The sequence below is a fragment of the Aethalodelphis obliquidens genome, unplaced genomic scaffold (assembly GCF_003676395.1).
Source record: "Aethalodelphis obliquidens isolate GAN/ISIS:26980383/991018 unplaced genomic scaffold, ASM367639v1 scaffold2, whole genome shotgun sequence".
Classification (NCBI taxonomy): domain Eukaryota; kingdom Metazoa; phylum Chordata; class Mammalia; order Artiodactyla; family Delphinidae; genus Aethalodelphis; species Aethalodelphis obliquidens.
Window position 1 is genome coordinate 44,904,059 of NW_020837946.1, and position 27,894 is coordinate 44,931,952.

At 35.9% G+C, this 27,894-nt stretch overlaps 1 protein-coding gene across 1 annotated transcript in view; it reads right to left on the reverse strand.

Moving 5' to 3' along the window:
• Positions 1-2,702: 2,702 nt before the first annotated feature.
• Positions 2,703-27,894, reverse strand: part of COL3A1 (collagen type III alpha 1 chain) — a 38,779-nt gene continuing 13,587 nt past the window's right edge. Inside the window, exons 6-51 of the mRNA XM_027126173.1 lie at positions 27,241-27,294; positions 26,725-26,778; positions 25,909-25,962; positions 25,198-25,251; positions 24,988-25,041; positions 24,023-24,076; positions 23,550-23,594; positions 23,357-23,410; positions 22,863-22,907; positions 22,234-22,287; positions 21,725-21,823; positions 21,135-21,179; positions 20,890-20,988; positions 20,635-20,688; positions 20,405-20,512; positions 20,163-20,216; positions 19,454-19,552; positions 19,066-19,119; positions 18,809-18,907; positions 18,429-18,482; positions 18,263-18,316; positions 17,879-17,932; positions 17,267-17,320; positions 16,891-16,935; positions 16,214-16,312; positions 16,019-16,126; positions 15,556-15,609; positions 13,989-14,042; positions 13,841-13,894; positions 13,065-13,118; positions 12,206-12,313; positions 11,701-11,754; positions 11,365-11,418; positions 11,009-11,170; positions 10,792-10,899; positions 9,725-9,832; positions 8,931-8,984; positions 8,735-8,842; positions 8,204-8,257; positions 7,722-7,829; positions 7,372-7,425; positions 7,172-7,279; positions 6,023-6,311; positions 5,228-5,415; positions 4,605-4,847; positions 2,703-3,842 (exon numbers count right to left, since the gene is read on the reverse strand). Of these exons, the coding sequence (XP_026981974.1) occupies positions 3,696-3,842; positions 4,605-4,847; positions 5,228-5,415; positions 6,023-6,311; positions 7,172-7,279; positions 7,372-7,425; positions 7,722-7,829; positions 8,204-8,257; positions 8,735-8,842; positions 8,931-8,984; positions 9,725-9,832; positions 10,792-10,899; positions 11,009-11,170; positions 11,365-11,418; positions 11,701-11,754; positions 12,206-12,313; positions 13,065-13,118; positions 13,841-13,894; positions 13,989-14,042; positions 15,556-15,609; positions 16,019-16,126; positions 16,214-16,312; positions 16,891-16,935; positions 17,267-17,320; positions 17,879-17,932; positions 18,263-18,316; positions 18,429-18,482; positions 18,809-18,907; positions 19,066-19,119; positions 19,454-19,552; positions 20,163-20,216; positions 20,405-20,512; positions 20,635-20,688; positions 20,890-20,988; positions 21,135-21,179; positions 21,725-21,823; positions 22,234-22,287; positions 22,863-22,907; positions 23,357-23,410; positions 23,550-23,594; positions 24,023-24,076; positions 24,988-25,041; positions 25,198-25,251; positions 25,909-25,962; positions 26,725-26,778; positions 27,241-27,294 (3,864 nt within the window). The 3' untranslated portion in view covers positions 2,703-3,695. The remainder of the gene's footprint in view (positions 3,843-4,604; positions 4,848-5,227; positions 5,416-6,022; positions 6,312-7,171; positions 7,280-7,371; positions 7,426-7,721; positions 7,830-8,203; positions 8,258-8,734; positions 8,843-8,930; positions 8,985-9,724; positions 9,833-10,791; positions 10,900-11,008; positions 11,171-11,364; positions 11,419-11,700; positions 11,755-12,205; positions 12,314-13,064; positions 13,119-13,840; positions 13,895-13,988; positions 14,043-15,555; positions 15,610-16,018; positions 16,127-16,213; positions 16,313-16,890; positions 16,936-17,266; positions 17,321-17,878; positions 17,933-18,262; positions 18,317-18,428; positions 18,483-18,808; positions 18,908-19,065; positions 19,120-19,453; positions 19,553-20,162; positions 20,217-20,404; positions 20,513-20,634; positions 20,689-20,889; positions 20,989-21,134; positions 21,180-21,724; positions 21,824-22,233; positions 22,288-22,862; positions 22,908-23,356; positions 23,411-23,549; positions 23,595-24,022; positions 24,077-24,987; positions 25,042-25,197; positions 25,252-25,908; positions 25,963-26,724; positions 26,779-27,240; positions 27,295-27,894) is intronic.

The following is a 27,894-nucleotide window of genomic DNA, read 5'->3' on the forward strand; positions in this document are numbered from 1 at the left end:
AGTTTTGCCTGAAAAGAAAATATTTTTCACAGTTTATGATTGATTCACTTTTAAAAATAAGTACATTCCTCTAAGATAGAACTCAGACAAGTAAAATTTTAATATAAACTAGATAAAAGCACAATCACTTTGATGTTATTTCTAACTTTGGAGCCATTACTGTTATTTTTCTTTATGTTTTTCCTAATTATTAACAAAATAAAAAAAATCTTATGGATAAAATGGTATTGTGTTAAATGAAATAAGCAGCATACAAAATTACACGTGTATTTTGTCATAATTATGTCAGCATATACAACGAAGACTTTAAGGAAGTATCCACAGATGTGAGACATGGATAATTAATTTTTCTTCCTACTTTTCTCCATTTTCCAAAAATGCTGTTATGACTGCAAAAATTTCACCCTCAAAACCTATAAAATAAATTTTATAAATGAAATATTTTTTGCTTAAATGCCAGCTTGAAGATAAAGAGAGTTGTATTCAATCTTCCATCAACAAAGAGTTAAAAAAGTGATACTATAACTGTGAATTAGAAGATTTAATTATATCATTATTTGCCATCTATAGGACATAGGAATAGTGATATAACCTCACGTGACCTTACTTTTTAAAATACGCAATTAGTGGCCTTGTAATACATTAACCTTAAGCATCCTTATCCTCTTAATATGCTATAATTTTAAAATTTAAATAGCAAACATTTTTTTTTTTTTTTGCGGTACGCAGGCCTCTCACTGTTGTGGCCTCTGCCGTTGTGGAGCACAGGCTCCGGATGCGCAGGCCCAGCGGCCACGGCTCACAGGCCCAGCCGTTCCGCGGCATGTGAGATCTTCCCAGACCCGGGCACGAACCCGTGTCCCCTGCATTGGCAGGCGGACTCTCAACCACTGCACCACCAGGGAAGCCCTAAACAGCAAACATTTTTTTTTCACACCTAGGTCACTACACTTTCCTGGTTTCCCTTTATTCCTACTCCAACTCCTTAGCTGCTTCATCCTCACTTCTCCAACCTGTAAGTATTCAAATATCCCAGAATTCAGTTCTTATACAGTTTCTCCTTTCTTTCTATACTCAATTATTTAATGATTGTATCTACTTCCATGGATATAAAAGCCGTATATATGCTGAAACTCCTAAATTTATTTTTCTAACCTGGACCTCTCTTCTGACCTCCAGATTTATACCTAACTTCCAACTCAGCACGTTTACTTAGATGATTGATAGGCATTCTACATTTAACTTGCCCCATCTTGTTAAATCTTTTAGCTCCTCAAATCTTTTACCTTGATAGTCTCCTCTATCTCAGCTATTGGCAACTTTTCTCCCAGTTACTCAGGCCAAAACACTTGGATTCTTGCAAACAACCTAAACCAACTTGGGCTGATTTAAGAAATGCAATTTATAGATTTTATTTGAAGTTCAGGGAAATTCAGAGCAAGTTATAGAACCCAGGTTCATAAAATGAACAGCTATGAAGGGAATGCTGATATTCAGAGCCATCTTCAAAATCACACCCCAGAAGCAGCCTGGTGAAACCAACGAACTGGGCACTGGATGACATTTCTGGCACTACTGGCCAAGTTTCTTTGGAAACCTGGCTATTACTGCCCTCACTACAGCTATGACCACCACCATTCTCCTTACTTCTGTGCATCATTGTTGAAGTAGGCAGAATAATAGCTCCTAAATGTGTCCACATCCTAAGCCCTGGATCCTGGGAATATGTTATGTTACATGGCAAGGCAAGGAGGAATTAAGGTTGCAGATGGAATTCAGGTTGCTAATCAACTGACCTAAAAATGGGGAAATTATCCTGAATTTTCTAGTTGTGGGCTGGGCTGATGTAGTTAAAAGAGTCCTTATAAATGAAAGATGAGGCAGGAGAGCCAATGTCAGAGTGATACAATGTGAGAAAGACTTGACCAAATATTGTTGGCTTTGAATATGTCTAAAATGAAACTGCAAGGAATTTAATTTCTGATGCATAACACAAATAGACTCAGATAGATAGATAGATGATAGATAGATAGATAATATTTCTGAAAATATGCACAAGAAACTGCTAACATTTGTTGCCTCTAGCTTGGAGGATAAGTAGACTAAGAGTCTTGACATTTGACTGATGGAATTTTTATTTTTGAAAGTATTATTATTATTAATTATATAGAGTGAATACATTTCAAACTATAAAGTCAGGTATGCAAGACGATGCTATTTTCATTTGCAGTAACTAAAAGATTAATAACTTGTTGGTGGAGAAGGGGCTGACCCAAGAGGGAAATGAGGCAGTGTTTAGAGGTGGTAGAAAAAGCCTAAGCTTGCAATTGTTCTTAATATTAATGTCTGTTTTGCCAGACCCTGCTTACTTCCTTCTAAATTACCAGCAATTTCCTCCCTGATTACTACCACTTTGGAGACTTCCTAATTTACTATGTTACTATTTCCAGGGATTGTGTCATATAGAAGCCCTCAGTTTTCAATATGCCCCAAGGAGTTCCACTAAATATGATCTAAAAATCTGCAAGATTCCCCATTGCGCATTATCTCTGTTCCCAGCATGAGTTATATTATCTCATATTCCTGAAAGTCATTGCATTATTAAGCCAGAGATCTAGGATTCAATATGCTTTTTTTCAAGAAAAATTACTAGATTGTAAACTTGCATTTTTTAAATCTATGAAAAGTTGACAAAAACCAGGAATGTTTATTATGATATTTTATTATGAGTGTCTGTAAGAAAAAAAAGATCAACAACCACATACAAGCTTACAAAGTTTAATTTCAACACATTCTCTGTTATTGTGACAAAAGCAGCCCCAAAATTTATTTTTTGTTGTTGTTATTGACTTTTACAGGTTGCAGAGAAAGAGTTCCCGGCAGTGACACACCAGGAAATCTTTTTGACCGAAGACACGTACAGATGGTGTGCATCTGTGTTTTGAACGTAAAGCAACAATTGACCTAGAGTTTTAAAAGTGAAAGTACATTAGCACCAGAACATGTGTCTTTAAAGCCTTGCCAAATATTGGTAATCTTGACCAGCAATGACAAGAAAAAGGAAAAGCACCTTTAAAAGAAGTTGATATTCAAGATTAAAATAATTATGGCTTCAAAAATATTTCTTTAAATTCTTGTACTACACTCTACTCTTTTTCTTTTAACCAATATTTTAGGAACTTAATCAGTGAAATTTATAAGTTTTGGTATTTTATACAATTATTTTCATCTTCTGGGGCTTATAGAATTCATCTGTGTTTCTGACCAGGTTGAGGTAGTTGAAACAGGAAGGTCTTTTCTAATTTCATGTTTGACTATTTCAGAAGAAAGGTTATCTTTTGATAGTAAGCACTGTCATTGCTCTGCAAATGGGCTAGTATTCAAAGAATGTAACACAGTGTTATTGGAAGAGTGTTGAAGTTTATTTATTATAGCACCACTGAGACATTTTGAAATTGGAATTGGTAAAAAAATAGAACAAAAAGCATTTGAACTGTATTTGGTGTAACAGCAAAAAAAAATAAAATAAAGTAAAATTTTAAAATGTATTCTTTTTTGGTCAAATTACACTTTTTCCAAAAATTTTGGAAATAAATAACTGGAACTTGGTCACTTGTACTGGTTGACAAGATTAGAACAAGAGGAACACATATGGAGTGTGAAACTTTTTGCTGGGATTTCAGATAGAGTTTGGTTTATAAAAAGCAAACAGGGCCAACGTCCACACCAAATTCTTGATCAGGACCACCAATATCGTAGGGTGCAATATCTACAATAGGTAGTCTGACGGCCTTGCGTGTTCGATATTCGAAGACTGTTTTGCCCCATTCCCCAGTGTGTTTCTGTAAAAAAGAGAAAAAAAAAAAAAAAAAAAAAAAAGTAAGTGATCATGACATTACAATTACTTAGACAGTTTCTCTGTTTGACAAAGTTAAAAAAAAAAATTTTGTTGAAGGAAGTTGCCAACTCGCCATGTATATTATCTTCCATACATCTGAGACCTGCTCCAGTCCAAAGTGATAATTCTCCCAGTCGATAAACCATATTGTTAACCAAAAGCTTTATAGGGCTTCAGGGTAAACCCAACAAGGAGATTGCCACAGGCCAGTCCATTCTCAGAAACCTTGGTTCTGGTCATTGTTACTAGGTATAGAGCTGGTTTACTTAGAAGTGGATAGGTCTCTCACACTGGAATCTGTTAATATTAGAAGTGAATTCTCCTTCTGTTCATGAATGATAATAATAAATGATTGATTTAAAGTTAACCTTTAAAATTAAAAAGAGATTTTAGATTGAGTCCATATGATGGCAATTATGTAGAGTGGATAGTAACTGTCTAAATTATCTGGCAAAGTTTATATCATGGATTTAAATTTCAATTGCTTTCACATCAGCTGGTTTTCACCTGGAGGTTGAGAAGATATAGTCATTTTTTGTGTGATTTAACCTTCCCTGGAATGGATCAGTAGATTCAATATAACTCACACCAAATGCCATCTTTTGTTCACCCTCATTATTTTTATTCCTTCTTTTCAAAGTAGCATGATTAAATGAGAAATGCTAAGTTCATTATGATGCATGCTTATAAAAATGCTGTTACTTACAGTGCAACCATCCTCCAGAACTGAGTAGGTGAATTTGCCATTTCCTTCAGCCTTGAATTCACCGTCATTTGAGCCCATCAGCCTCAAGGCTTTCTTCACATTCCCACTGGCATGATCCATGTATGCAATGCTATTCTTGCAGTGATATGTGATGTTCTGGGAGGCCTGGCTGGAGAGAAGTCGGAGGAATGCCAGCTGGACATCGAGGACATCTTCAGGAAGTTCAGGATTGCCATAGCTAAACTGTAATACGGAACAAATAAGGCTGGTCAAACATTATAGCTGCAATTATACATAAGGGATTCATGCAGTGTAGTATGGTCATTGTGTAAGTTGTTCATATATTTTATGTATGACTATGTCTTTATTGCATGTATAACATACAATGCTAGAGTAAAGAAGGTCTTAAGAATTGAAGGAAAGTTGGTAACTTACGAAGAATAATTTAATCTAGTTTAGCTTTTGAGAGACAAGTTATAAAAGTAGTTACCTGAGTATATAAAATTTTTCACTTTTCTATTTATTAACTAAATTTGTTTTGTGATGAGCAAATGGGAGGAACAAAAATGTCAGCTAAGTAGAGATGGATTAAAGTTAAAGAAAAATGGTATATCTTTTCTTACCTGAAAACCACCATCCATGGATTCTCCAAACCAAACATGTTTCTTCTCAGCAGCAGAATTTGTCCACCAGTTCTTACGTGGAACAGTCAAAGGACTGGCATTTATGCACGTTTCCCCAGTTTCCATGTTACAGTATACTTTAATAGCATCCATCTTGCAACCTTGGTTAGGATCAACCCAATATTCTCCTGAATAGTCACAAAAAGGACAATGGAATTGGTTATAATATCCAGTAATGGGATTTGGACCAAAATGATTTTGTAAGGCATTCATAATGTTGACTGCTAATGTATTTGTACTTTATGTATTTGTACTTTTATAGTGTAGCAGAATAGAGGAACTTTTAGATTGTTTCTTAATTTGAAAAAATTGATAATTAGATTTATTATAAAAATTGTTTCAATAAATAAATGTTGCAATAATTAAATTACAAATTATGTCTGCATCAAATTACAAACACAGTGATATACGTTGTTTATTACTCAAACAACTTTGTGATGATATGAAAAGACATGCCAAACTATAATTTGTATTAAAATTTTTATAAAACTGTCTTTAGATTTTCCTACATTTGGCATATTTTGAATTTACATTACAGTTTAAGTACACCTACAAAATTCATATTTTCTTACTCAGAATATCAAGGAGTTTCAATTCAACTAACATTCTTTAAGTACGATCTCTGCTATATAATATTTTCTATTCCCAGTAAAATTTTCCTTTCCCCTAAATTCTAACATAAGCAGTTTTCTTTGTTATCCTGTTGCCATGAGTGTGAAAGATTCCCCAGCGTACCACTCTTGAGTTCAGGATGGCAGAATTTCAGGTCTCTGCAGTTCCGAGCAGGGTTTTTACGGGAACCATCAGGACTAAGGAGGCTTTCTATTTGTCCATTGACTGATTTGAGTGACGTCATAATCTCGTCGGTGTTGATTTTGAAATCCATTGGTTCATCTCCATAATATGGGGCAAAACCCCCAGATTTTTCACCTCCAATGATGGGACCAGGCCCACCAGGACAGCATGGACCAGGGACACCAGGGGGCCCAGGAGGGCCTGGTTGTCCTGGGTGGCCTGGGGAGCCCTAGGAAGGGTAAGAACATACATCACTGAGGGGCACTTGTTCGGTATCCACTGAAAAAATATGTTGCTAGCCCCCCAAAATGCATTACAAACAATTAATATATTGTGTCATAGTAATTGTTTCAGTAAAAGTTTATTTGGGTTGTTTTGTGATCAAATATTAACCAATTTATGATAACTATAATTCATTGTTATGACAGTGTGTTCCAGTGTGCAAGAAGAATTGGTGTTGGAACACACACATCTCACATGTTTCCTTCTGTATAAATGATGTAAGCAATTCTAATGCTGACATGACAGAGGGGTTATGATCAGGAAACTTAGATTCTGGTCCCAACTTTGGAATCTAACTTTGTGTTTTGGGGCTAACCACTTAACTTATTTGTGTTTTAATTGTGTAACTTGTGGGGATAATAGCTTTTCTTCTTTTTACTCCAAAAGTGTGGGATAGTAATGTTTTAGGAATGATGGTATCAGTAGAAAAACAGGAGTCATGGAAGCCGTTTGAGAAGTGGAATGTACTTTACACTTGTAAATCATTAAGATTATCATAATTGTGAGATGTCTAATATGAGATCAGTGCTGGCAGAGTTCATCTTATTAATTGGGCTATGTCTTTATTCTGATATAAGTGTTACCTCATAAACTGTAAGAAAGGTTTTTTCTCCCTGTCATTATAGTGTGATGAGGAAGTCTTCATGTGGGAGAGAATGTCTTAAAGTTATTGTTCAGGTCCTAAATTAGGTTTGGTAATTGCATCGTGTTTAACTCCCTATCTCAGTTTTAAAATATTGCAAAGTGTTTCTGAAAATGTGAAAATTAAAACAAATTAAATACACATATTTATAAGTGATGTCTTACCTCAGATCCTCTTTCGCCTCTGTTACCTCGAGGCCCTGGTGGTCCAATGGGACCAGGGTGTCCACTTGTTCCATCTTTGCCAGGGGGCCCACTGGGTCCAACAGGTCCCTAAGAAATTATCATGATATCACAATGCTAGAATATTTTCTTGCAGTGCTAACATTTTAAAATATGGACCTCCCAATATCTGTGGTACGTACTCTGGGGCCTGCAGGTCCTGGACTACCTACTGCACCTTGGTGACCAGAGGGACCCTGAAAGGAAAGGAAGGTGAATATGAGTGAAGACTTCAAAAAGGCTTAGGAAACTGTATGTTCAAGATCAGATCAAGAAACATGGGGATCATGATAAAATATGATTTCCTTTTCCTTTAATATCCCCATTGTCTCATGCCAACTACTATTTCAAATAAGCCCTCAAATCCATTTCTAATCTCTTTTAGCATAGACTTGCACAGATGAACAATTTTCTACCATTGGTCTCTAAGATTTGCCTATCTCATTAGTTAAAATGCATTGAGGGGATTTTCTAACAAAATGGATGCACTTACTGGGGAACCTGGGGCACCTGGATTACCAGGGAATCCACGATGTCCTTTGATGCCATTAGCGCCACGTTCACCCGTTTCACCTTTGTCACCACGTGGGCCTTGGGGACCCTTCACAAACACATTAAGGTCATACACACATACACATTGGAAAAACAAAATAGGATTTATAACAACTAAGTCCACTTTATAACATTCTACAAGCTAGAAATCCCATCCACAAACACTGCATACTTGGAACAATAAAGATTGTTCTTGTGGTTGTTTTGATCTTGGACTGAGAATTGTATGCAGCCTCATTAATTGATGTGTAATCTCATAGCCCCAAGGAACTTTTAGATTCTAAATTGCTTTCTATATCATCAAAGGAAAGTTTAAATTTGGTTCCATAGTTATGTATTTAGTCATCCCTTTTTGCTGAGCATGCCAGAAAATAGAATATTTCCTACACTGTAGAATTAGTTAAAAAAAAAAAACAGACTTACAGGAGGACCTCTTGAGCCAACAGGACCTGGAGCACCAGAAGGACCAGCAGGGCCCTAAAATAAAAATGAACAAATGAACACGCACAGGGAAGTGTTTATTTATTGATACAGTTTTGTTTTACTTAAACGTTAATAATTTCATTGTGAGGGAATAATGATATGTTTGCTATTATTGAAAATTAGTATTATTTTCTCCTTAAAAATCCTTTACCTGTTTATAGCTATACCAGGGGGTCTGAATAGGAAAGCTGAGGAAACCCTGTTAATTCAAGCTTATATTGACCAAGTGGATATACACTTGGTGTGATTAATGCCATTTTGAATTTTAATAATGAATTCTTCATTGACTACTGCCAGAAATTCTCATATATCTTTATTACCACAGTTGCCTAAGGACTGACTAGCATGCAAAACTGTGAAACAATTGAGAGTAGATCTTTTGGTTGGCAGATATGACATTCTATTTTCTACCTACTGAGCTTATTGAGGAAGATAGATGAGTAGGGAAAGATGGAGTTCATGAGAACTCACAGTTTCTCCTCTGTCACCACTCTTTCCAGCTGCACCGACAGGGCCAGGGGGGCCTGGATGACCAGGAGCACCAGGGGGGCCAGGAGAGCCATTTTCACCACGGTCACCCTGTGGACAAGTTCACAGTTCCAAAATCAATCTGATCAGCAGCTATTGTTCTAATTACACAAACCTATTGTACGTGTGCCTGTTATACCTTGCTACCAGGAGCTCCATCTCGGCCTGGCAGACCATCTGATCCAGGGTTTCCCTGATTAAAGAAAAAACAAAGAGGAAGAAATGAAATCAAATTCTTTGGAACCATTTAAATACCATCTAAGCCCTGTATTCTCAATGGGAAAAATATCATCCTAAAGAGGATAAAAATTGGTTCTTGGGAGTGAAAAATCTTAGATATGACAATGGGTGTGGCCCTGCAAGGAGTGACAATACCTAAACAGATATGCAGTATATCTATGGTACTCAAGTTTCACAGGGTGAGAGAGCAATAAGTGACTAGGAAAAAAGTCTAAAAAGGAGCCTTAGGGGGAGAAATAATAAATAAAATCTTGACACACTGTAATTTAAGCTGATAACGGAAATCTACAATTTAAGGAAAGACTAATCACAGATAACACGCAGTATATTTTTACCCAGAAGGAATGTTGTAAATTGGGGCTCTCCCCATCCGCAACGTTTTTCTTATTTAGCTAAATATCATATTCTTTTCCATTAATGATCATTCATTGGGTAAATACTAAAGAACATGAACATTTAAGGCTATTCTAAGTTGTAATAGAAAGAATATCTATTACTAGAGAAAGAAGGAGAACTTTGAAATGCACAATCCTCGGAGAGAGGTTCTCCTTTATGACAAAGAATGTACATCTTACCACTTTCTTGATGATTTTCTTTTATCATAGAAACTCAATGGCCCAATTTGACCCTTGCTTAAATAAATTATCAAATACTACCCGGCTTATTGTGTATTTTCTAAGAACTAGTATTTACATCTCTTCCAGGTTCACCAGCTGCACCAGCCAGACCAGGAAGACCCTGGGCTCCAGGAGGACCACGTTCTCCATTGAGACCACTAAGTCCTGGCTTCCCACTTTCACCCTGTGTACAAAAGAATAAAATAAATTTGTGTTTTAACCTAAGAAATCAATTAATATGATATTATCAGCTGTCTTTATTTCCCAGTTTCTATCGAATTTGTTCCTAAAACTATCCCTGCCATAGGGGAAAAGCTTTGGGGAAGCAAGTTTCTTGTCTTTTCTAACTTGCCCAATGAACCTGGATACCAAAAGCCTGAGTAATTACATTGATTATCATATTAGAATACATCTTAATATGAGGTACATAAATAGACATGGCTATTGTAAGAAAAATATAATGATGAGCCATCATGAAACTATAGGTTTACGGTACCCATTAGAATTAGGTTATATTGAACATTTGGCTCTATTTAAAGAATATATACATTTATTGGGAATGTTCATATAAATTGACTAGACTTAAATGTTATATTGTAATTTCACTACAATCGTATATGATATTTAGTTTAAAGAGGTGCTCAAAGTGAAAAAAGGTACGCCTTAATAAAATACGATTTTATTACCCTATTTGCTAAATAAATATTTAAGATGTTGAGCACTAGGATGTTATAGTAATATCAGTGAAAGAAAGTCAGGAGTATAAAATGAATTGAGTTGATGGATAATTGGTATCAATTAAAGGCTTTCATAGGTCTATAACCTGACATTATTTCCCGCTTCAAGACTGACAGTCAGCAAACTGAAGAATGCTGACAAGTTTCCTAACAGGTATTTGAGATGACAAGATATTTTTCTGTGATATCAATCTATTTGTTTTGATGTTCAAGGCAGGTCTATTATGTGCATTGTTTTTGTGTTCCAGAGATTTTTAATAATATGCATGCTTCCTAAAAATTTGAAAATATCAAGAATTTGCATCTAATTACAGGAAAACTTGATCATTACATACTTGCTATGTTTATGTGATGTCTGAAGACTATCAAAGGAAACAAGAGTCCAGTGAAAGATAGCTATACTCACCTTGGGGCCCTGTGGGCCGGGGCTGCCCCTAGCACCTGCCATGCCTGGTGGGCCTGCAAGACCTCGTGCTCCAGGAACCCCTATAATCCCAAGTGGGCCTGGAGCTCCCTGTTGTGACAGATAATGAAACCTTAGTTATTCTTTATGTGACTATGTTTTCCTCTGTTGGATTTGTGATTGAAAATAAAACTACTGTCAATCAATAGAGACCACTCACCGGAGGGCCCTGGGCGCCAGGTGATCCCTTCTCACCTGGTTGGCCAGCATCACCCTTTGGTCCAGACACCCCAGGGCTGCCAGGAGCACCATTATTACCAGCTGGACCTGGGGGGCCATCTTTGCCTGGAGGGCCGCCGGCTCCTGGGGGGCCTGGGTTACCCTACAAAGAAATGTTTGAAATTTGAATATTTTATAATGAACAAGTAATTTTTTCCCCTCTTTTACCTGCATTCAAATAATTTTATATGGGATTTAATACAAAGAGAAGTAGCAATGGATAAATTTCTCACCCTATGTATATATGAATGCTTTTTATGGAATATATGGTTAAAAAATACTTTAAAAAGTTCTTACAGTATTGCCAGGAGGACCAATAGGACCACGAGCACCAGGGAAGCCAGCAGCACCCTGTGAAATTATAAATATATTTTGGATGTCAAAAATCAAGGAAAACAAATAATTAGCCACTAAAAACAAATATAAATTGTAAGAAATGTGGTAGGACCTGCATTCTACTCTGGGATCACTTGTGGTTTGTTTTTTCCTCTTGGAATTTACATATAACTCACATATGAATGAGTGATTATAATTTTATACTCTCTTTAGGGATCTAGTGCTTTCAAAGCAGTTTTTATACAGATTGATATTAATTAATGCTTTTCAATAATAGTTAAGAGGATCATTACTTACAGGACCACCAGGACTGCCACGTTCGCCTTTGACACCTGGGGGACCAGGGGCACCCTATATGGAAGGGAGATGGAAATGGTTTATAAGAATAGCACCAAAATCAAAATTTGGGAAAAGCATTAAGCCTTTGTAAGTCAGTAACTCTACTTATCATGATAATCATCTTGTAATACATACAATCATTATGTTGTACCTCTTAAACTTATACAATATAATGTTATATGTCAATTATATCTCAGTAGAACTGGGGGAAAAACATTACTACAGAAATGAGAAGCTACATCAAAAAAAAAAAAAAACAAAAACCAGTAACTCTATGAGGACATTAAAATAATTTGACTGAGGTCATATCTAGATTGTTGGAGTCAAGCGTCAAACTCAGAACTGTATTCCTAGGAAAACTGTACCCTTGTCACCATGACAAGCTCTCTCAGTATGAAATACTGAAGTATCGACAAATCTAAGTGCTTTCCATTAGAAGGTTTAGAGAAAGAGAAATACTTACAGAAGGCCCAGCACTTCCGGGGGGCCCTGCGATTCCAGGAGGTCCACCTTCACCTTTCTCACCAGGAGCGCCTCTTTCACCTTTACCACCAGGCTCACCGTTCTGGCCCTGCATTCAGAAACAAAAACAGCCTGTGAGCTTACATCCTTCACAATACACTGGGCTTGTCCTTATTTTCCTTCAGAAAATAGAATTCATCAGGTGGAGAGCTATTGAAATAAAATTGGAAAAGAAGAGTCTTTGAAGACATGGAAGAAACAAAGACAATGAAAATGTTTCCATGACAGGGACTTCCCTGGTGGTCCAGTGGTTAAGACTCTGAGCTTCCACTGCAGGGGGCGTGGGTTCGATCCCTGGTTGGGGAACTAAGATCCCGCATGCCCCATTATGTGCCCCCCCACCACCCAAAAAGAGTTTCTATGATAAAAGAAAATTATCAAGAAAGTGGTAAGATATACATTCTTTGTCATAAAGGAGAACCTCTCTCCGAGGACTGCGCATTTCAAAGCAATCACCAGTAAATGCATTTGAGAAAGATGGGGCTTAGAGCAAATTTTAATTAGTACCATCTAATAATGGAAGAACCTTTCAAATTTTCAGAGTGCTTTAGGTCTAGGGGATCATGTTAGCCTCATTTACCTGGCATAAAGACAGGCCAGGTGTTTTTATCTCCATCGTTTAAACAGTAAGAATAGAGATAATGTGTAAAAAAAAAAAAAGGAGGTGGATAAATGAACCCCCATAAGGAATGAGTGGTTGAGATAGATTAGAATTCAGACTTGACTTATACTTCTGCTATTTTTCAGTGAGATAGTGATTCTGGGCTGTATGATATGTATGTTTTAATGTTCATACTTACAGGAGCACCAGGGAAGCCGGCAGGTCCTGGTGGCCCATGTTCACCTCTCTCACCCTTAATTGAAAAATATACTCATTAGTCACAGTGAAGACATCTTCCCATTGGGAGCACACGTCATCCTCTGTATCATCTTATCTTTCCTTTAAGCTAAGAAAAGATAGTGTTAGTGTGCAAAGCTAACTAATGTAGCTTAACCTCTGAAGACTTTTCCATTTCTCAATAAAATTCAAAGTAGACAACACCAGAACCATTGATTCCTTCTGCTTTTGACTGTGATATTATTTGCAAGAAAAATAATTTAAGAATTTTGAAGTGTTTAAAAGACTTACTTGTATAACTTCTAAAATGTAAGGATTTAAAAAAATTAAAATATGGTAAAAGTTTTGAGAAATCAATCATTAAATTAATTAATTAAAAGCATTTACTAAATATCTCTCCTGAGTCTGCAAACCCTGAAGGTAGAGAATTTTAGATCTAGAAGGAGGCTCAGGCAAAGATCCTATAGCTTTAAGAAATACTCATTTACAGATGCATATTACTTGTGCAATTTTTATATTTTTTCCAGAATTATTTAGGAAAGATGGTAAGACTTGAAATGGTCTCTTCTGAATTTTAGATTTAAGAACTTTAACCTTGCCTTGCATGTCATATGATGCCTAAAGACAGTATCCCATCATTGAGACTCAGGACCACAAGCAGAATTGCTAAAGAGGGAAGCACAGGTAGCTGCTGCCTGTGTGGGCTTAAAATTATGTTGAAATGTCTTAAACACTTACAGGGCCACCACGAGGACCAGCTATACCCGGAAGTCCAGGGGCACCACTTTCACCCTTAAAAAAGAGAAAAATAATTTATATTGCCCTGCATCCAAACAACAATGACGACAAAAGACATTTTCCATTTCTAAATAGTGTCAAGCGTTACCTTATCTCCAGGCTGACCAGCTGGGCCAGGGGGACCAATGGGACCAGTAGGACCCTAAAGAAAATAGAAATATACTTTAATTTCGAAGATAAAAAGCACCATTTTCCTTATTAATCAAAGAGCATATATAAGGACATACTGTTCATCTAATAAACTGGATAATATGATTGCTTTGATAGCTTGAATGATATGCTCTTCACTCAGTGTGTAAATACTGCAGAGCTTAGTAAATATAAGATTTTATGGATTATATAATTCAGTGGCAAGTTATAGATTCATTTTTCCTTTCTATTGCAGAAGATAAATAAGATGTGATATAAGATTTCACAGTCGTATCTTTTAAAATTAAAGTGCATTGCCTTATTCAATTGTATGGTAATTCAAAATATTTCATTTAACCACTTAAAGTATTGTTACATATATTACAGTTTTCACATTGAAGTTTTCAAATATTAAAGTTTTACTTATATTACATAAATAAAATATTAGATTTTTAAAAAAATTGTATGATGGCTTACTCATCTAGTCTGTTAAAAGTGAAGCATTTATGAATTTGTTTAAGGCAACTACAGTAAAGATAACGTCTATCTAACGGCTTAGTTATCATGTTTATTTGCTACAGTCATATCTAGGTGTTTACTAATGTGAATAGAATTGATTGTAATGTGTTTTTTTTCAATTTTTATTTATAATAGTTAAATAGTTAAATAATAGTTAAATAGTTATATAGATTCATGGAAGTTTGCAAAGAAATATACAGCAGAATCCTGTGCATCTTTCTCCCAGCCTCCTTCAGGATTACATCTTACACAACTATGATATAGTATCAAAACAAAGCAATTGACATTGGTACGACCCATAGAGCTTATACAGTTCGCACCAGTTATACATGCACTCATTTGTGTGTGTGTGTGTGTGTGTGTATGTAGTTCTATGACATGTTATTATGCGTAGCCTCACATGACCACCACCACAATCAAGATATTCAAAGGTACAATCATCATAAAAGACTCCCTCATGTCACCTCTTTATAGTTACACCCATCTCCCTCTCCCCTATTCCTCAATTTTGGCAACCATAAAGCTGTTCTATATAATTACGTTATTTCACAAATGTTACATGAATGGAATCATGCAGTACGTCCTTTTGAGATTGCCTTTGTCACTCAGCATGATGTCCTTGGTGTTTGTATAAGTTGTTGCATGTATCAACTTTTTATTGCTAAGTAATATTCCATGGTATGAATGTACCATGGAATTTCAATGTTTTTTAAAATCAAAAAGTTCCTTTATCAGCATTGAATTTTAGTGACTTATTATGACTTCAGCTTATAACATTTATCATACTTTTGAGATTTTTTTCCATTCTTAGGTCACTGTTGAACTATTAGTGATAGAAATCAGGAATTTTAACAATCATGTCATTTGGGTCTTCTTAATGCCCAGAAGGTGGTAAAGTATGGTCTAACTTATCATGAGGAGTTTTTGGAAAAAATAGAAGTTGAGGTGAGGGACTACTCCATATCACATACAGATAAATTCTGTTTCTCCCCAATTCAAGTACTCACCCTTGGACCATCTTTCCCTGGAGCACCATCGACACCTGAACTGCCGGGCTCACCCTGTCAAATAAAACCCAGTGTCATCAGATTAGAGGTATTTTCACTGAAAACATGCCAAGAAGAGGACAAACTCTCAAGATTAGCTGCAACGTATAGTAGGTGTTCTGCTTAAAAAGTTGCTTTAGAAATCCATCTCAAATTACACTTACTAGATGGGGGTGGGGTGGGAGGGAGGTCCAGGAGGGAGGGGTTACAGGTATACATAAACCAGATTCATTTCATTGTACAGCAGAAACTAACACAATATTGTAAAGCAATTTTACTCCAATGAAAAATATATATATATAAATAAATAAATAAGTAAAATGATAATATTAATTTTGAAAATAGATTACTTTCCAGAAATGTTGCCTTCCTTTAACCAACAAAGTCTGTTTTATTACATAATTAACAGAGAATAAGTTGGTACCTTATCACCTTTTGGACCAGGGCCTCCAGGACCCCCTCTTTCTCCAGGCATTCCTTGCAGACCAGGTGAACCAGCATTACCAGGTGGCCCAGGGGAACCAGGAGGGCCCTGAAATTAAAGGAGAAATAGTAAATCACAAGAAAGAAATGAAATGCATTTTGTAAAATCTAGGTGAATTGAATTATGTGGAGTTACCTTTCCTCCTTCAGAACCAGGGGGGCCAGTCCCCCCTCTAGGCCCAGGGGGCCCTGCAGGTCCAGTAGGTCCACGTTCACCAGGGGCACCAGAATCACCCTGTAGTAGGAAAATGGAATATCCCTGTTAGGAAAACCAAGGCTAAAAACAAAGCAAAAACACCCTAAATTGTATTGTTTTGATATAGACTACAAGGTTCTTAACTTACATTTTTGAACAATTTAGAAATTTTTATAATTATAAAAGACATTTGATCAACTGAGTGAGAAACGGAAACACAAAATTAGTTAATCTAAACAGGGAAACTTGGATAGCTGGTCTGATGAGCTAGCTTTGACAATATTATTATTATTTTATCACAAAGGCAAATTTTTAAAGTTCCTCTACCAAAACAGTTTTTCTATAGAGAGCCAATGCACTAGAAAAGTTTTCTTTTGAAATTTCAGGTCCATAGTTGACTCTACAGTGTTTATTCATGTCAGAAAATTTCATTTTCCAGATGATGCAAATTTAATGTATTGGAAATGTCTCGGGTTACCCTAAGTGTATTCACCAAACATTTGCAATGTCGTGCTTCTAAAAAAAGGAATATTTTGGTTTGCTGTACTAAAAATGTGTCACTAATCAACTGCTCTATAACATGCTGAAGAAATGAGAAAATAAATGGAAATATTTACCTTGCCTCCTGGAATTCCAGGTGCACCAGCCTCACCCTTTGGGCCCTAGGAGATTGGCATTGCATGATTAGGCCTCTATCAGAATATACGTTATATAAGTATAAGCAAAATACACACTTGACTTGCATACTGTATAATTTGTCCAATCTTGAGCTGTATACTCTTCCTTGAGTTCCTTTTATTTTATGGTAAAATTCAAACTTTTCATGGAATAGTTATGACTGAATAATTTTTCTTTGTTTTATTAATGAATATTTCAAAACTAATTGTTAAATCTCAGATACCATGGCATGAAAATGCAGAAGTTAATAATTTACAAATGATTCGTATTTATTCTTTTGGTTTCTGAGTTTTGAAAAAATGGCAAGCAACTTACAGGTTCACCAGGTTTTCCATTTTCTCCCGGAGGACCACCCGTTCCAGGCAAGCCCTACAAAGAATCATATTTGTATTGTGTAATCACTTCAAACATTGCTTATAGAAAAGCTTCTCTCATGTAAGTATGTTTCCGCAAAGTATTCAAAAAATGGTTTTAGCAGTCTTTTTACGTGTAAAAAATATGTAGCTCTCAAAACCCAACGATAGAGAGGTGATAGTCATATCTTACAAACCTATGTTCATCTCCCTCAATTCTTTCTGTTGCTGTATATAAAAATGAATTGATGAATGTGGTGAGATGAATTTAGCTATATACATTTAAATTACAATAAAAATAAGTATAAGCATATAGAATTATGTGAACTTTATTTTTTTTAAAAAATTATTAATGCACTCCTTCTAGAATAGGCATGGAAGTTATGCCTATTAACATTGCCTATTGTTTTATTTCAAGGTAGAAGTCAGATCCACACATTTTAAGCTTAAGATGCATTATAATCTTTTAGTGTCACAAAAAACTGAACAGCTGATTAACTCAACAAATACAACTATCAAAGGAAAGTACTGATAAAAGTAGGTGCCCAATGACATTTAAGTAACAAATTCTTACTTGTAATCCTGGTGGACCAGGGCTTCCTGTGTCTCCTTTGTCACCACCTGGCCCCTATGTACAAAAAAATATTGAGATGCTTCATTATAAGATATCCTTTCATATTTAGTTCACACAGTTTTAATTTCATCAGGCCAGTTGCTTAATTAAAAAATTAATGGTGTAAAGGAGGTCAGAGTCTGGCTTGTGGAAGTGATGCAAGGGAGACATGCACACCATAAACTTTACTCAGTATTAGTATTTAGCTAGCTAATTAACTAACAAGTTTTGTAATTGCTTTGGTGAACTATAATGATATAGTGTCAGAGACTGTATAATTCCCAAAGTCTTCCCTTGGCCCCAGTTCCATCCACTTCCATTTCCAATTTATGTGAGTAAACTTACGGTAGGTCCTGGGGGACCCTGAGGTCCAGTCTCGCCATTCTTCCCAGCAGGACCCTGAAAAAAAAAAAGCAGTTATGGAAGCAGAGATAAAGATAATAGAAGTCATAGAGTTGGAGAGAAATGCTTCTACTAGAAGACTGGAAATGAGTGGGTGAAAGCTACATACCTGAGGGCCAGGACCTCCAGGACTACCACGTTCTCCATTCTTTCCAGGAGCGCCCTAAAGAAGTAGCCAGTATTTACTTATTCTCAAAAGGAAATTATTCATTATAGTGTTCTCTCATGTTTTGGATCTGTCCCCTACACACACATGCATACATCCACAACCGAAAACTACTTTCGAGAACTAGGTTTCCATAAATGTTCCACTCTTTGCCCAGAACTCCAGAAAAAATACTTTAGCTCCCTTCTCACATGGTATTTTGACTTTCATATACTCTTCTGTGCTTTGAAGTGGAGATCAATTTTTGGCTATCTGCACTCCCATATAGAAAGTAAAAGACCTTTTGTCAAATATTTATTGAAGAAATGAAGGAAGGAACTCACATCATTTCCTTTAGGACCAGGGAAACCCATGACACCAGGCTGACCTCGGGAACCAGGTGAGCCTGGAGGACCTGGTCGACCAGTTTCTCCTTGACTTCCCTAATGAGAAAAAATTATATTAATAGAGGTTTCATAAAAATCTGATCAAAATATACAATGTACATACCAAGGCTATACAATACACATCAAGCCTAGTCCAAATTGTGTGTTTCATTATTCTCTGGACTTGTAAAATGAGATGCTAAAAATGTACTTACGGGAGGTCCTGGTTTCCCATCGCTTCCTGGTCCTCCAGGACTACCAGGCATACCCTAAATTGAAGAATTCAGTCAGTCAGCTGATTTTAAGATGATAATTAAAAAAAAACTAAAAGCACCTATCTGTAAAATTTTGAGCTTTCCACTGACATATGTGGACATATGAGCTTCATATTTGCACACGTTTTTCTGTCTGTAAATATCTTCGTCAAGCATTCTATTTTCTGTTCTTCAATCTATACTAGCTTAAGTTTTCTTCAGAGAATTTTGTTTTGTTTTGTTTTGAGCCTACAAAATGTATAGTCTGATTTAAGTTATTTTTGAACGTTCTTCATTTGCTTTTCCTCTTAGTAAATGACAGTGTCAAGCAAACAATGTTCCTCTTTACCCTCAATCCTGGACCTCCAGGGAGGCCGTCTCGGCCAGGTTCTCCAGGAGCTCCTCTGGACCCTGCAGGGCCTGGACCACCACGCTCCCCGGGGGGACCCTACATGATGAAATAAATCAACATGTATGTAAAAGAGCCTTCATTGACCTAGACGTTGACAGTACTTAGGTTGCAACTAGAGAACTTCTTTTGGTCCCTTAAAGAGAGTTGGGGTGTTGCTGGCATGCTCAGTGTAAATCACCATTACCTATTAGCTTGGGTTGTCATACTGGAAATATTTTAAGGCAACTTCGATGAACATCACATGCTGAAGAAAGCAATATTTAGTGGGCTTAGCAGTATAGTTTGGTGCATATAAAATCAAATATCTTTGATGTTATGAAATCAGATTTGCACTGCACTTCAGAGTTTCCAAAGAACTTTCAGGCATTTTAGTCTAACTTATTCTTGCAATGATACTGAGATAAATAGTTCCCAATTGACAGATAAATTAAAGAATTCTCATAGAGGTTAAATAACGTTAGTTACAAAGCTAAGAGAATGGCTCAGCAGGGAATGCAATCATTGTTTTACATTGGGAATTATTATTTTTTTAACTCCAATATATTTCATTCAGATAGTTAGGTGTTAATTAATGGGAAACTATATAGAAGAATATACCTATGTGTAGCACCAACATTTCTGAACATTGAAAACTAAAGTTATCTACCTTTTCTCCTGGAAGGCCATTTGCTCCAGCAGGTCCTCGGAATCCAGGCATACCCTGAAATAGTGAAAGGCAAATATTTAAGTCCAAAGTGTCAAAACTTTTTCATAATTCTCATATTATGAAATGCTTCAGAACAATATTTGGGATTGACTACTACTCAAATTAAGAACAAACACGGTTGCCTCACAGTGAAGGTGAAGTTCTATGATTGTTTTCCTTTTCGATGCCCGTGGGAAACGTACCCTTTCTCCTGCAGCTCCGGGAAGTCCGTTCGCACCAGGTTCTCCAGGAGAACCGTCTTTGCCATCCTCACCCTTAAGTCCTGGAATACCTGGAGAACCAGCCTCCCCCTGTGAAAGGAGGTCAATAAAGAAATAATGACTGAATTTCATTGCTAATTTTTTACCTGTTTATTTCCTGATTATGGTATACATTTCTAAGAAATAATCAAATCTGTTAGGGCGATACTTACGCGTTCCCCACGTGGTCCTGGCTCTCCTTTGGCTCCATTCTTACCGGGTTCACCCTAAATTGGACATAATCTTGGTTTAAAAGTGTGGAAAATAGACTAACAAAATAATCACCAGTCACACCTGATTCAATTATAAAACCAGAGTGAAATCAATATAAATTCAATGGAACAAGAACAAAGAACCTGCTATTTCTTTTTTTACTGTGAGAAATAAGCCACACCTTTCAGACAATAAAGGAAAAATAGACAACTTACTGCAGCACCTCGCTGCCCGGGAGCACCATTTGTACCAGAGGGTCCTGGAGGACCGCGGGCTCCTATCAGTCCAGGGGCCCCAGGAATGCCAGCAGGACCCTAGAAACAATCCAAGAACATTAACATTAGGCAAACTTGAACTTTCTTTTCTAAATAGCTAACTTAAATGTATTGTCCTGCAAAATGCAGAGGAAGCCAATAATATGTGTGTGGCTGAATGTGGGTGAGTGGTGGGGGCATCTTACCATTTCACCTTTACCACCAGGACTACCATTACTCCCAGGAGGGCCCTAGAGGGGGAAAGGAGCATATTAATAAGAATGCAAATAGTACATATATTTTTGAAGTTGCTTATATAACTAAAATAAATTTTTTGATGGGTGTTGTGCTTTATAGAGATTAGGTGATTCTTCCAACTACAGCACAACACATAAAATGTCGCAAAAAATGATCATTATCTGAATAAATTACAGATAATATGCGCTTGGTCTAAATTATGAAATAAGTACATAGAGAAGAGGTTTTTTTGTCTTGTTTCTTTTCCAAATTTTTCTGATTGGTGATTAGTTTGGGGCACAGTCTTCAAAGTATCAGATAACTGTCCATCCTCTACTTATTCTGTGTCATATAACCATAAAATTCATAAATTCTAGAAAAGTGCAGACCGCAAAACTAATTTCGGTACTAGTCAAATCAATAGTAGAGTTATTGCAGAGCACTAAGCAACATTTCTTTGCAAAAAAGTAATTTTAATTGATAGCAACATTAGAACATATGCTTTCATGAAATAAAGTGTAGCAATGCTCTCCCTTAATCAGCCATATTTGGTACTTACAGGAGGACCTGCAGCACCAGCATGTCCCTGAGGTCCAGGTTCTCCTCTTTGTCCAGGGGAGCCACTAGAACCAGGAGGTCCCGCAGGTCCAACTTCACCCTAAGGGATAAAACCCTAAGTAGTCAGTCTCCCTTGCCACTTCTAATCTCTTGGCCAGTTTGCTAGTCAGTCCTGTTTAAACCCATCTCCCAAAAGCTGAAGCAGTATGATAATTAAAGCAAAGTTTCATTAATCATATAGGCAGAGAAAAATGGTAACTATGTGTGTGACTGTGTTATCTCTGTTTGCAGAAAGAGACTGGGAAAAAAGAAAAGACAACAGAAGAGATCAGAATAGCAAAAGGCCAGGGATAAAACCCCTTTTGGAATCAAGAACAGGGCTTTAAAGATCTATATAGCTCAAAGAAATCCACTTGACTGTTAAGAAAAATCACTTTCAAGACGCAGCCCAATGATTTTCTGTTGTCTCAAAGATATAATTTACATTCTTCTACAGAAATACATGTTTACCTTAGCACCAGGGGAACCAGGGAATCCTGCAGTTCCAGGGGGACCAGGGGGACCCTAAAAAAATAAATAGCATTTCAAGAGCTCTTAATCAAGTAAAAGAAAACTAACACTACTGGTAAATAATAAGTGGGTACATACAAAATACAAAGGAAAATTAGATAAAAACAGTATTTATCGTCAGTGATGAACATCATGTGGAGAAATAGTGTGGTAAAATAAAAAGAAAATTTGGATCCCCCATGCCCGACAACTTATGCCATGAATTCTGGTGACTTTGTGCAGGTCACTTAGCCTTGAGCTCTCATTTATAAAATACAGATAGCATTATTATCTATTTTGCAGGACTCTTTTAATTGTCATACCCAATATTGGCCCTTAACTAACATTATAAGCACCATACAGATGTTAGTAACTGGTCAAGTATAATAAGGAGTATCAGAATTTTGTTTATGGGCTTACCATTTCTAGATTGTTTCTAGATTTTGTTTATGGGATTAGTGTCAGTTTGAATCAGATATTTATGAACAACGTTGAGTTTTAGGTCTACAATCCATGTTATTCCACTACTCCAAAATTCCATAATCTCTCATTACACTAAGCCCATCAGGGTTAGGTGAAAAGTTACTTACTGGCTGTCCATCACTTCCTCGAGCTCCATCATTACCTCGAGCCCCCTAAAAAGAGAAGTTGGTCTCAAATATCTTCTTTCTGAAAGGCTGGTCACAAGTAATATTTTAACTAAAAGTCTGACTCAATTGAGTCAGACTTTTCCTCAAGTGTGTTAAAATCTGCTTGATAATTATATACCTTTAGAGGGAAATTGTTGAAATTCTGATAGGCACGGCAATGGTCTGATGTAGGAAGATTGGATTCTGTGTTTTACAGAACTGAAGGCAAATTAATGCATAAATATGCCAAGTTAACACGTTAAAAAAATCCTCAACAGATAATAACTATAAAACACTTATTTGTTTGCATATCGTTATGGCTAAAATCCTTATGGAGGTGACTTTAAATGCAATTTTATAGAAAACTTCTTGCAGATTGTCACAGCCTGAAAACTGACTGAGACACTTCTCGGTGACTCGGATTGTAATTGTGTAATGTCAGTAAGAATACTCACTGCAGCTCCAGGAAGTCCTGGTCGTCCTCTCTCACCAGCAGGTCCTCTTGGACCCTACAGAATAAAATTAAAAGTGTGGTCTTATTTTATACTAGATATGCGTGAGAATGGTTGCAGAGTGAGCGAGGCAAGTTTTGCGTTAGGTGGAAGTTAATAGTAAAACTGAAAATTGCATGATAAGAAACATAATTACCATTGCTCCAGGAGATCCATTTTCACCTGGAAGGCCATTTTCACCCTAGAAACATATAAAATGTGTCACCGTTTTGTATAACAGGAGGAGAAATTTATAACTTTTTCAACACAGCATATTATAAAAAACATATGGAACCAAGAAAAAGATTACATTTTAACAATACCAAATTTTTGTTAGCAATCTTATATGCTATAAATCTCAGTTTTTGCATTTTAAAAACTTGAAGACTAAACAGAAGTAATCAACGTGTTACTCAGGGGCGCTCAGTCATTTCTAATCTAGACAGTTCAAGTTATCAGCTTTCATGGAAGTTTTAAGAGAACATCTCAATTAGTCGCTGTTATTTAGCTCTTAAAATGCAAAACTAAGGTATGTTTTAGAAAAAGGCAAACCCTAAAATATAAATCTTAAATATAGCTATAATATTTAAATAAATTTATTTATGAAAATATGATTTTGTTGTGATTTACCTTTAATCCAGGAGCACCTTGATCACCTTTTTCTCCATTTCGTCCATCAAAGCCCTTTGAAATAGATAAAAGTAGTAAAAATATTAAGATCTGTTAACAATTCAGAACAGTTAAGAACTTTACATTAAATTTTTTATAGCTAGCTTTACCACATAGCACTATTTTTAACACTGACATGAATAATTTAAAACTCTTTTAAGTGCATTGAAGACCTTGGACATTGATTTTACAGTTAAAAACATGAAATAATTAGAAAGTACAATTTAGTCCAATTAGGAATTTGCTTTAAATGTAGCATTAGGCAAGTATCAGTTTCATAGATTTTTATGTCTATGTGATCAATTTTTGGCTCAGCTGGTTTACTCTATCTAATGTTTTGCATAGAATAAGTCATTTGATTCGATCTGTAAATCATATTGACTAAGTCAAGAATAGTTCTCAATAGTATATTTTCATCTTTTCTGACAGTGGCAGTACGAAACTTACTGTTTTATTTTTTATTTTTATTTTTTTTTCTTTTTGCTGCACGCGGGCCTCTCACTGTTGTGGCCTCTCCCGTTGCGAAGCACAGGCTCCGGACGCGCAGGCTCAGTGGCCATGGCTCACGGGCGCAGCCGCTCCGCGGCATGTGGGATCTTCCCGGACTGGGGCACGAACCCGTGTCTCCTGCATCGGCAGGCGGACTCTCAACCACTGCGCCACCAGGGAAGCCCCGAAACTTACTGTTTTGCAAATATTTTCCATACACTTAAAATCAGCTTTATTACTTTATCTAAAATAACTAATAGATTTGATCAACAAATAAAGTTGATAGACTTAGAAAATCAAAACAACTAGTCAGAATCAATCATTTTTGGCACACACTCAATTGTCCAATAAAATTGGTAAGTAAATTGGTAATAAAATTAGGTAAGTAAACATAGCCAAATGCAACAACTTAGAGTCAATTTAGAAACTGTACTTACTCTGTGTCCTTTGATACCAGGGAATCCAGGCATGCCAGCTGGACCTTTAATACCCTAAAAATAAGGAATAAAAAAGATACTAATGAACTTTCAAATAGACTCACAATCCAGTAGTATTATCCTTTTTAAGTTTAATTTAATTATATAATAATTTTCAACCTAAGATCATTGTGATTACTCCAACTAATTCATTGCATGCCGAAAACTTACTGGAGGGCCAGGCAGTCCTCGCTCTCCAGGCCGTCCGGGTCTTCCTGATTCCCCCTAGGTGGAGAAATAAAAGAATATATGGGAGCTTGTGTAAGAGAAAACTCATTGTAACCAATTAGTGAACTGATTATTTTGCATTTTTCTCACCAAGGACTCATGAAAATGGTTGGACTAAACATATGGTCGTGAGAACAGCTTTCCTAGTAAAAGGAATGGGGAGAGCTTCTCCCACCTTGATATAAACTTATAAAAAATGCAGGCATCACTCCAAACAAGTATTATGACCACCTCTCAATCCAGTGGGAAGAATTTGCCATTGGAAATTAAATGGGAAAGAAAGACTGACATAATATTAATTGTGTTTTTAAGTTTTCAAGTTCATAAAAAACAGATACAAATTTCTTTATTACAAGAGACAGAGAGAAGCAGTGTCTTCTCTAGTTAAGTGTTGTATTCACTGGATGACTCTTCCTGACAGAGTCAAGAAGCACATTTGGGGGTTTTGTTGGCTTGGAATTCAGAAACTGGTATATGTAGCCATGCAAATACTATGTAGATTTTCAGAGATTAATATGAGCTAAAAAGTTATTAAGATATCAACAATGTTTTGAGTAAGGTTTTTCTCTTTGAGATTCTAGAACATGGGATATACTATTTAGAATATTCCAACTTGAATTTTGCTGTATCCCCATTCAATTCTTAAAAACTTACATCCTTTCCGGCAGGACCTAATGGACCTATAGCACCAGGAGATCCTGGAGGACCCTGAAAAAAAGGAAATAAAAAACAAATATATCTGTAGATTTTTCTGTTACAATCAAATTTATTATTCTAACTATGTGTATTTCTAGAAAAAAACTCCTTTTAAAAAATACTATCTATGTTTCTCATCATGAAAATGACACACCAAGTTAATAATATACCTATATTAAATCCAGTTGTTACTGTTTATTAAACTTATTTTTAATGAAAATTAAAAGTACCATGTATCAGTATTTTATATCACATGTGTGTATGTATAAACCCAAATGCACTTCTACATTTTTTGAGATATTGAAATTTTAAATGTATAGGTATTTTCAAATACTTTGAAATATTAAACTAACTTCACCTTATTTACACAGCATGTTTTCTTGGTGGACTTTGTTAGACTATGCTTATTTCTACTAAATTAATTTTAAAATTATATTTCAGAAGAGTAGACATGCAGGTGAACTGAGTGGCTACGGGATAATTAATCTATGTTTAAGACAAAGACGATTTGTATTCTCACTAAGAAGTGGACTGTGGTGGTGGCTAATTAGCCAGGAAATTCCTAGATTAAAATAGTAAGTGTCTCTTAAGATATCGAAACCATTGAGTCCAAAAGATCTTTGAAACCAGTTCAACGATCATAAAGGTACAATTTTTTATTTTAAATAAATTTGATCTATATTTTGTAGCATTCGACGGTTATGTTTTAGAAAATGAAGGTGGTTTCTATCTAGAACTGTTAATTTATTAAATATAGATATAATTGTTACTTACTGCAGGACCAGCTTGCCCAGGTTCACCAGGGGGACCTTGGTATCCTGGAGCACCCTAGTGGAGAGAATAATACATAAATATTTTTAAACTAACTTAATCTTCATATGATTCATTTACGTCGTGAAGACAGTATGAAATCAGAATTTGTGAATGTAGTCAGCGAATTTTATTCTAGTTTATAAATATTGAAACTACAATTTTTCAGATCAAAATAGAGTTAATTTATTCCATTCTACACACTTAATTCCACTGAAACTGAATTGTTTCAGACTTGAAGCCATATGACATGCAAATTAAATATGTGTTTTAATTTTACCAAGGTTTTAATTACTAATAGTTAAAAGGAACTAAATGTGAAATTCCAACATCTTTGAAGGAATGATAGTTTCTTGGTTGCTACTTCTCTACTTAATTGGGATTATGCTTGCTGGAATGGCAAAATTACAGCAAGATCTGTATTAACTTGATTCATATAATATGCATGAAGAAGAAATCACCATTAATGGCTATACTTACAGGGGAACCAGGATGACCAGATGTACCAGGGGGACCAGGTGGGCCGGGCGGACCCTGGAACAAAAATTTGCAAGATAAGTACAAAATAAATGCATCTGAAATATACTTTATCCAGGCATCAGAGATGTCTCTGTTTTGAATGATACTGACATCTTTAAAAATGAGAACAGCATACCTCATTATGTGATAACTATTCATGGATTAATTAATTTTATTAATTTTAAATGAAAATCTCATCACAAAAACTTCACTCTAGATGAAATTCTCTCAGAGTCAATAAAAATTACTGGTGTTATAAAATGTTGACCTGAGTTCCCCAAAAGGTGCTTTCAAAATCTGGAAAAATCTATACAAAATGCTTTGAGAATCTCTGCAACATTAGGGTGATACTTGAACTGGTGAAGAAGCATATTTTTGCCTGGCAGCTCAACTCAATGTGGAAAAATATTGATCTGCATAGTATAAACCCCAGTTTCTAAAAATAATGATGTAAATCAACCCAAAAGTTCTTAACTATATCACTGAGTTGTGTTGATATGAAGATTTAGTTGCGTGTGTAAGATTCATCGTACGTGGGACAACAATAAATTGTAAATGATTTATCATTGTTCAGAAATACAGGTTAAACTAGAAAATCTTCAGTTTTGTAGCACA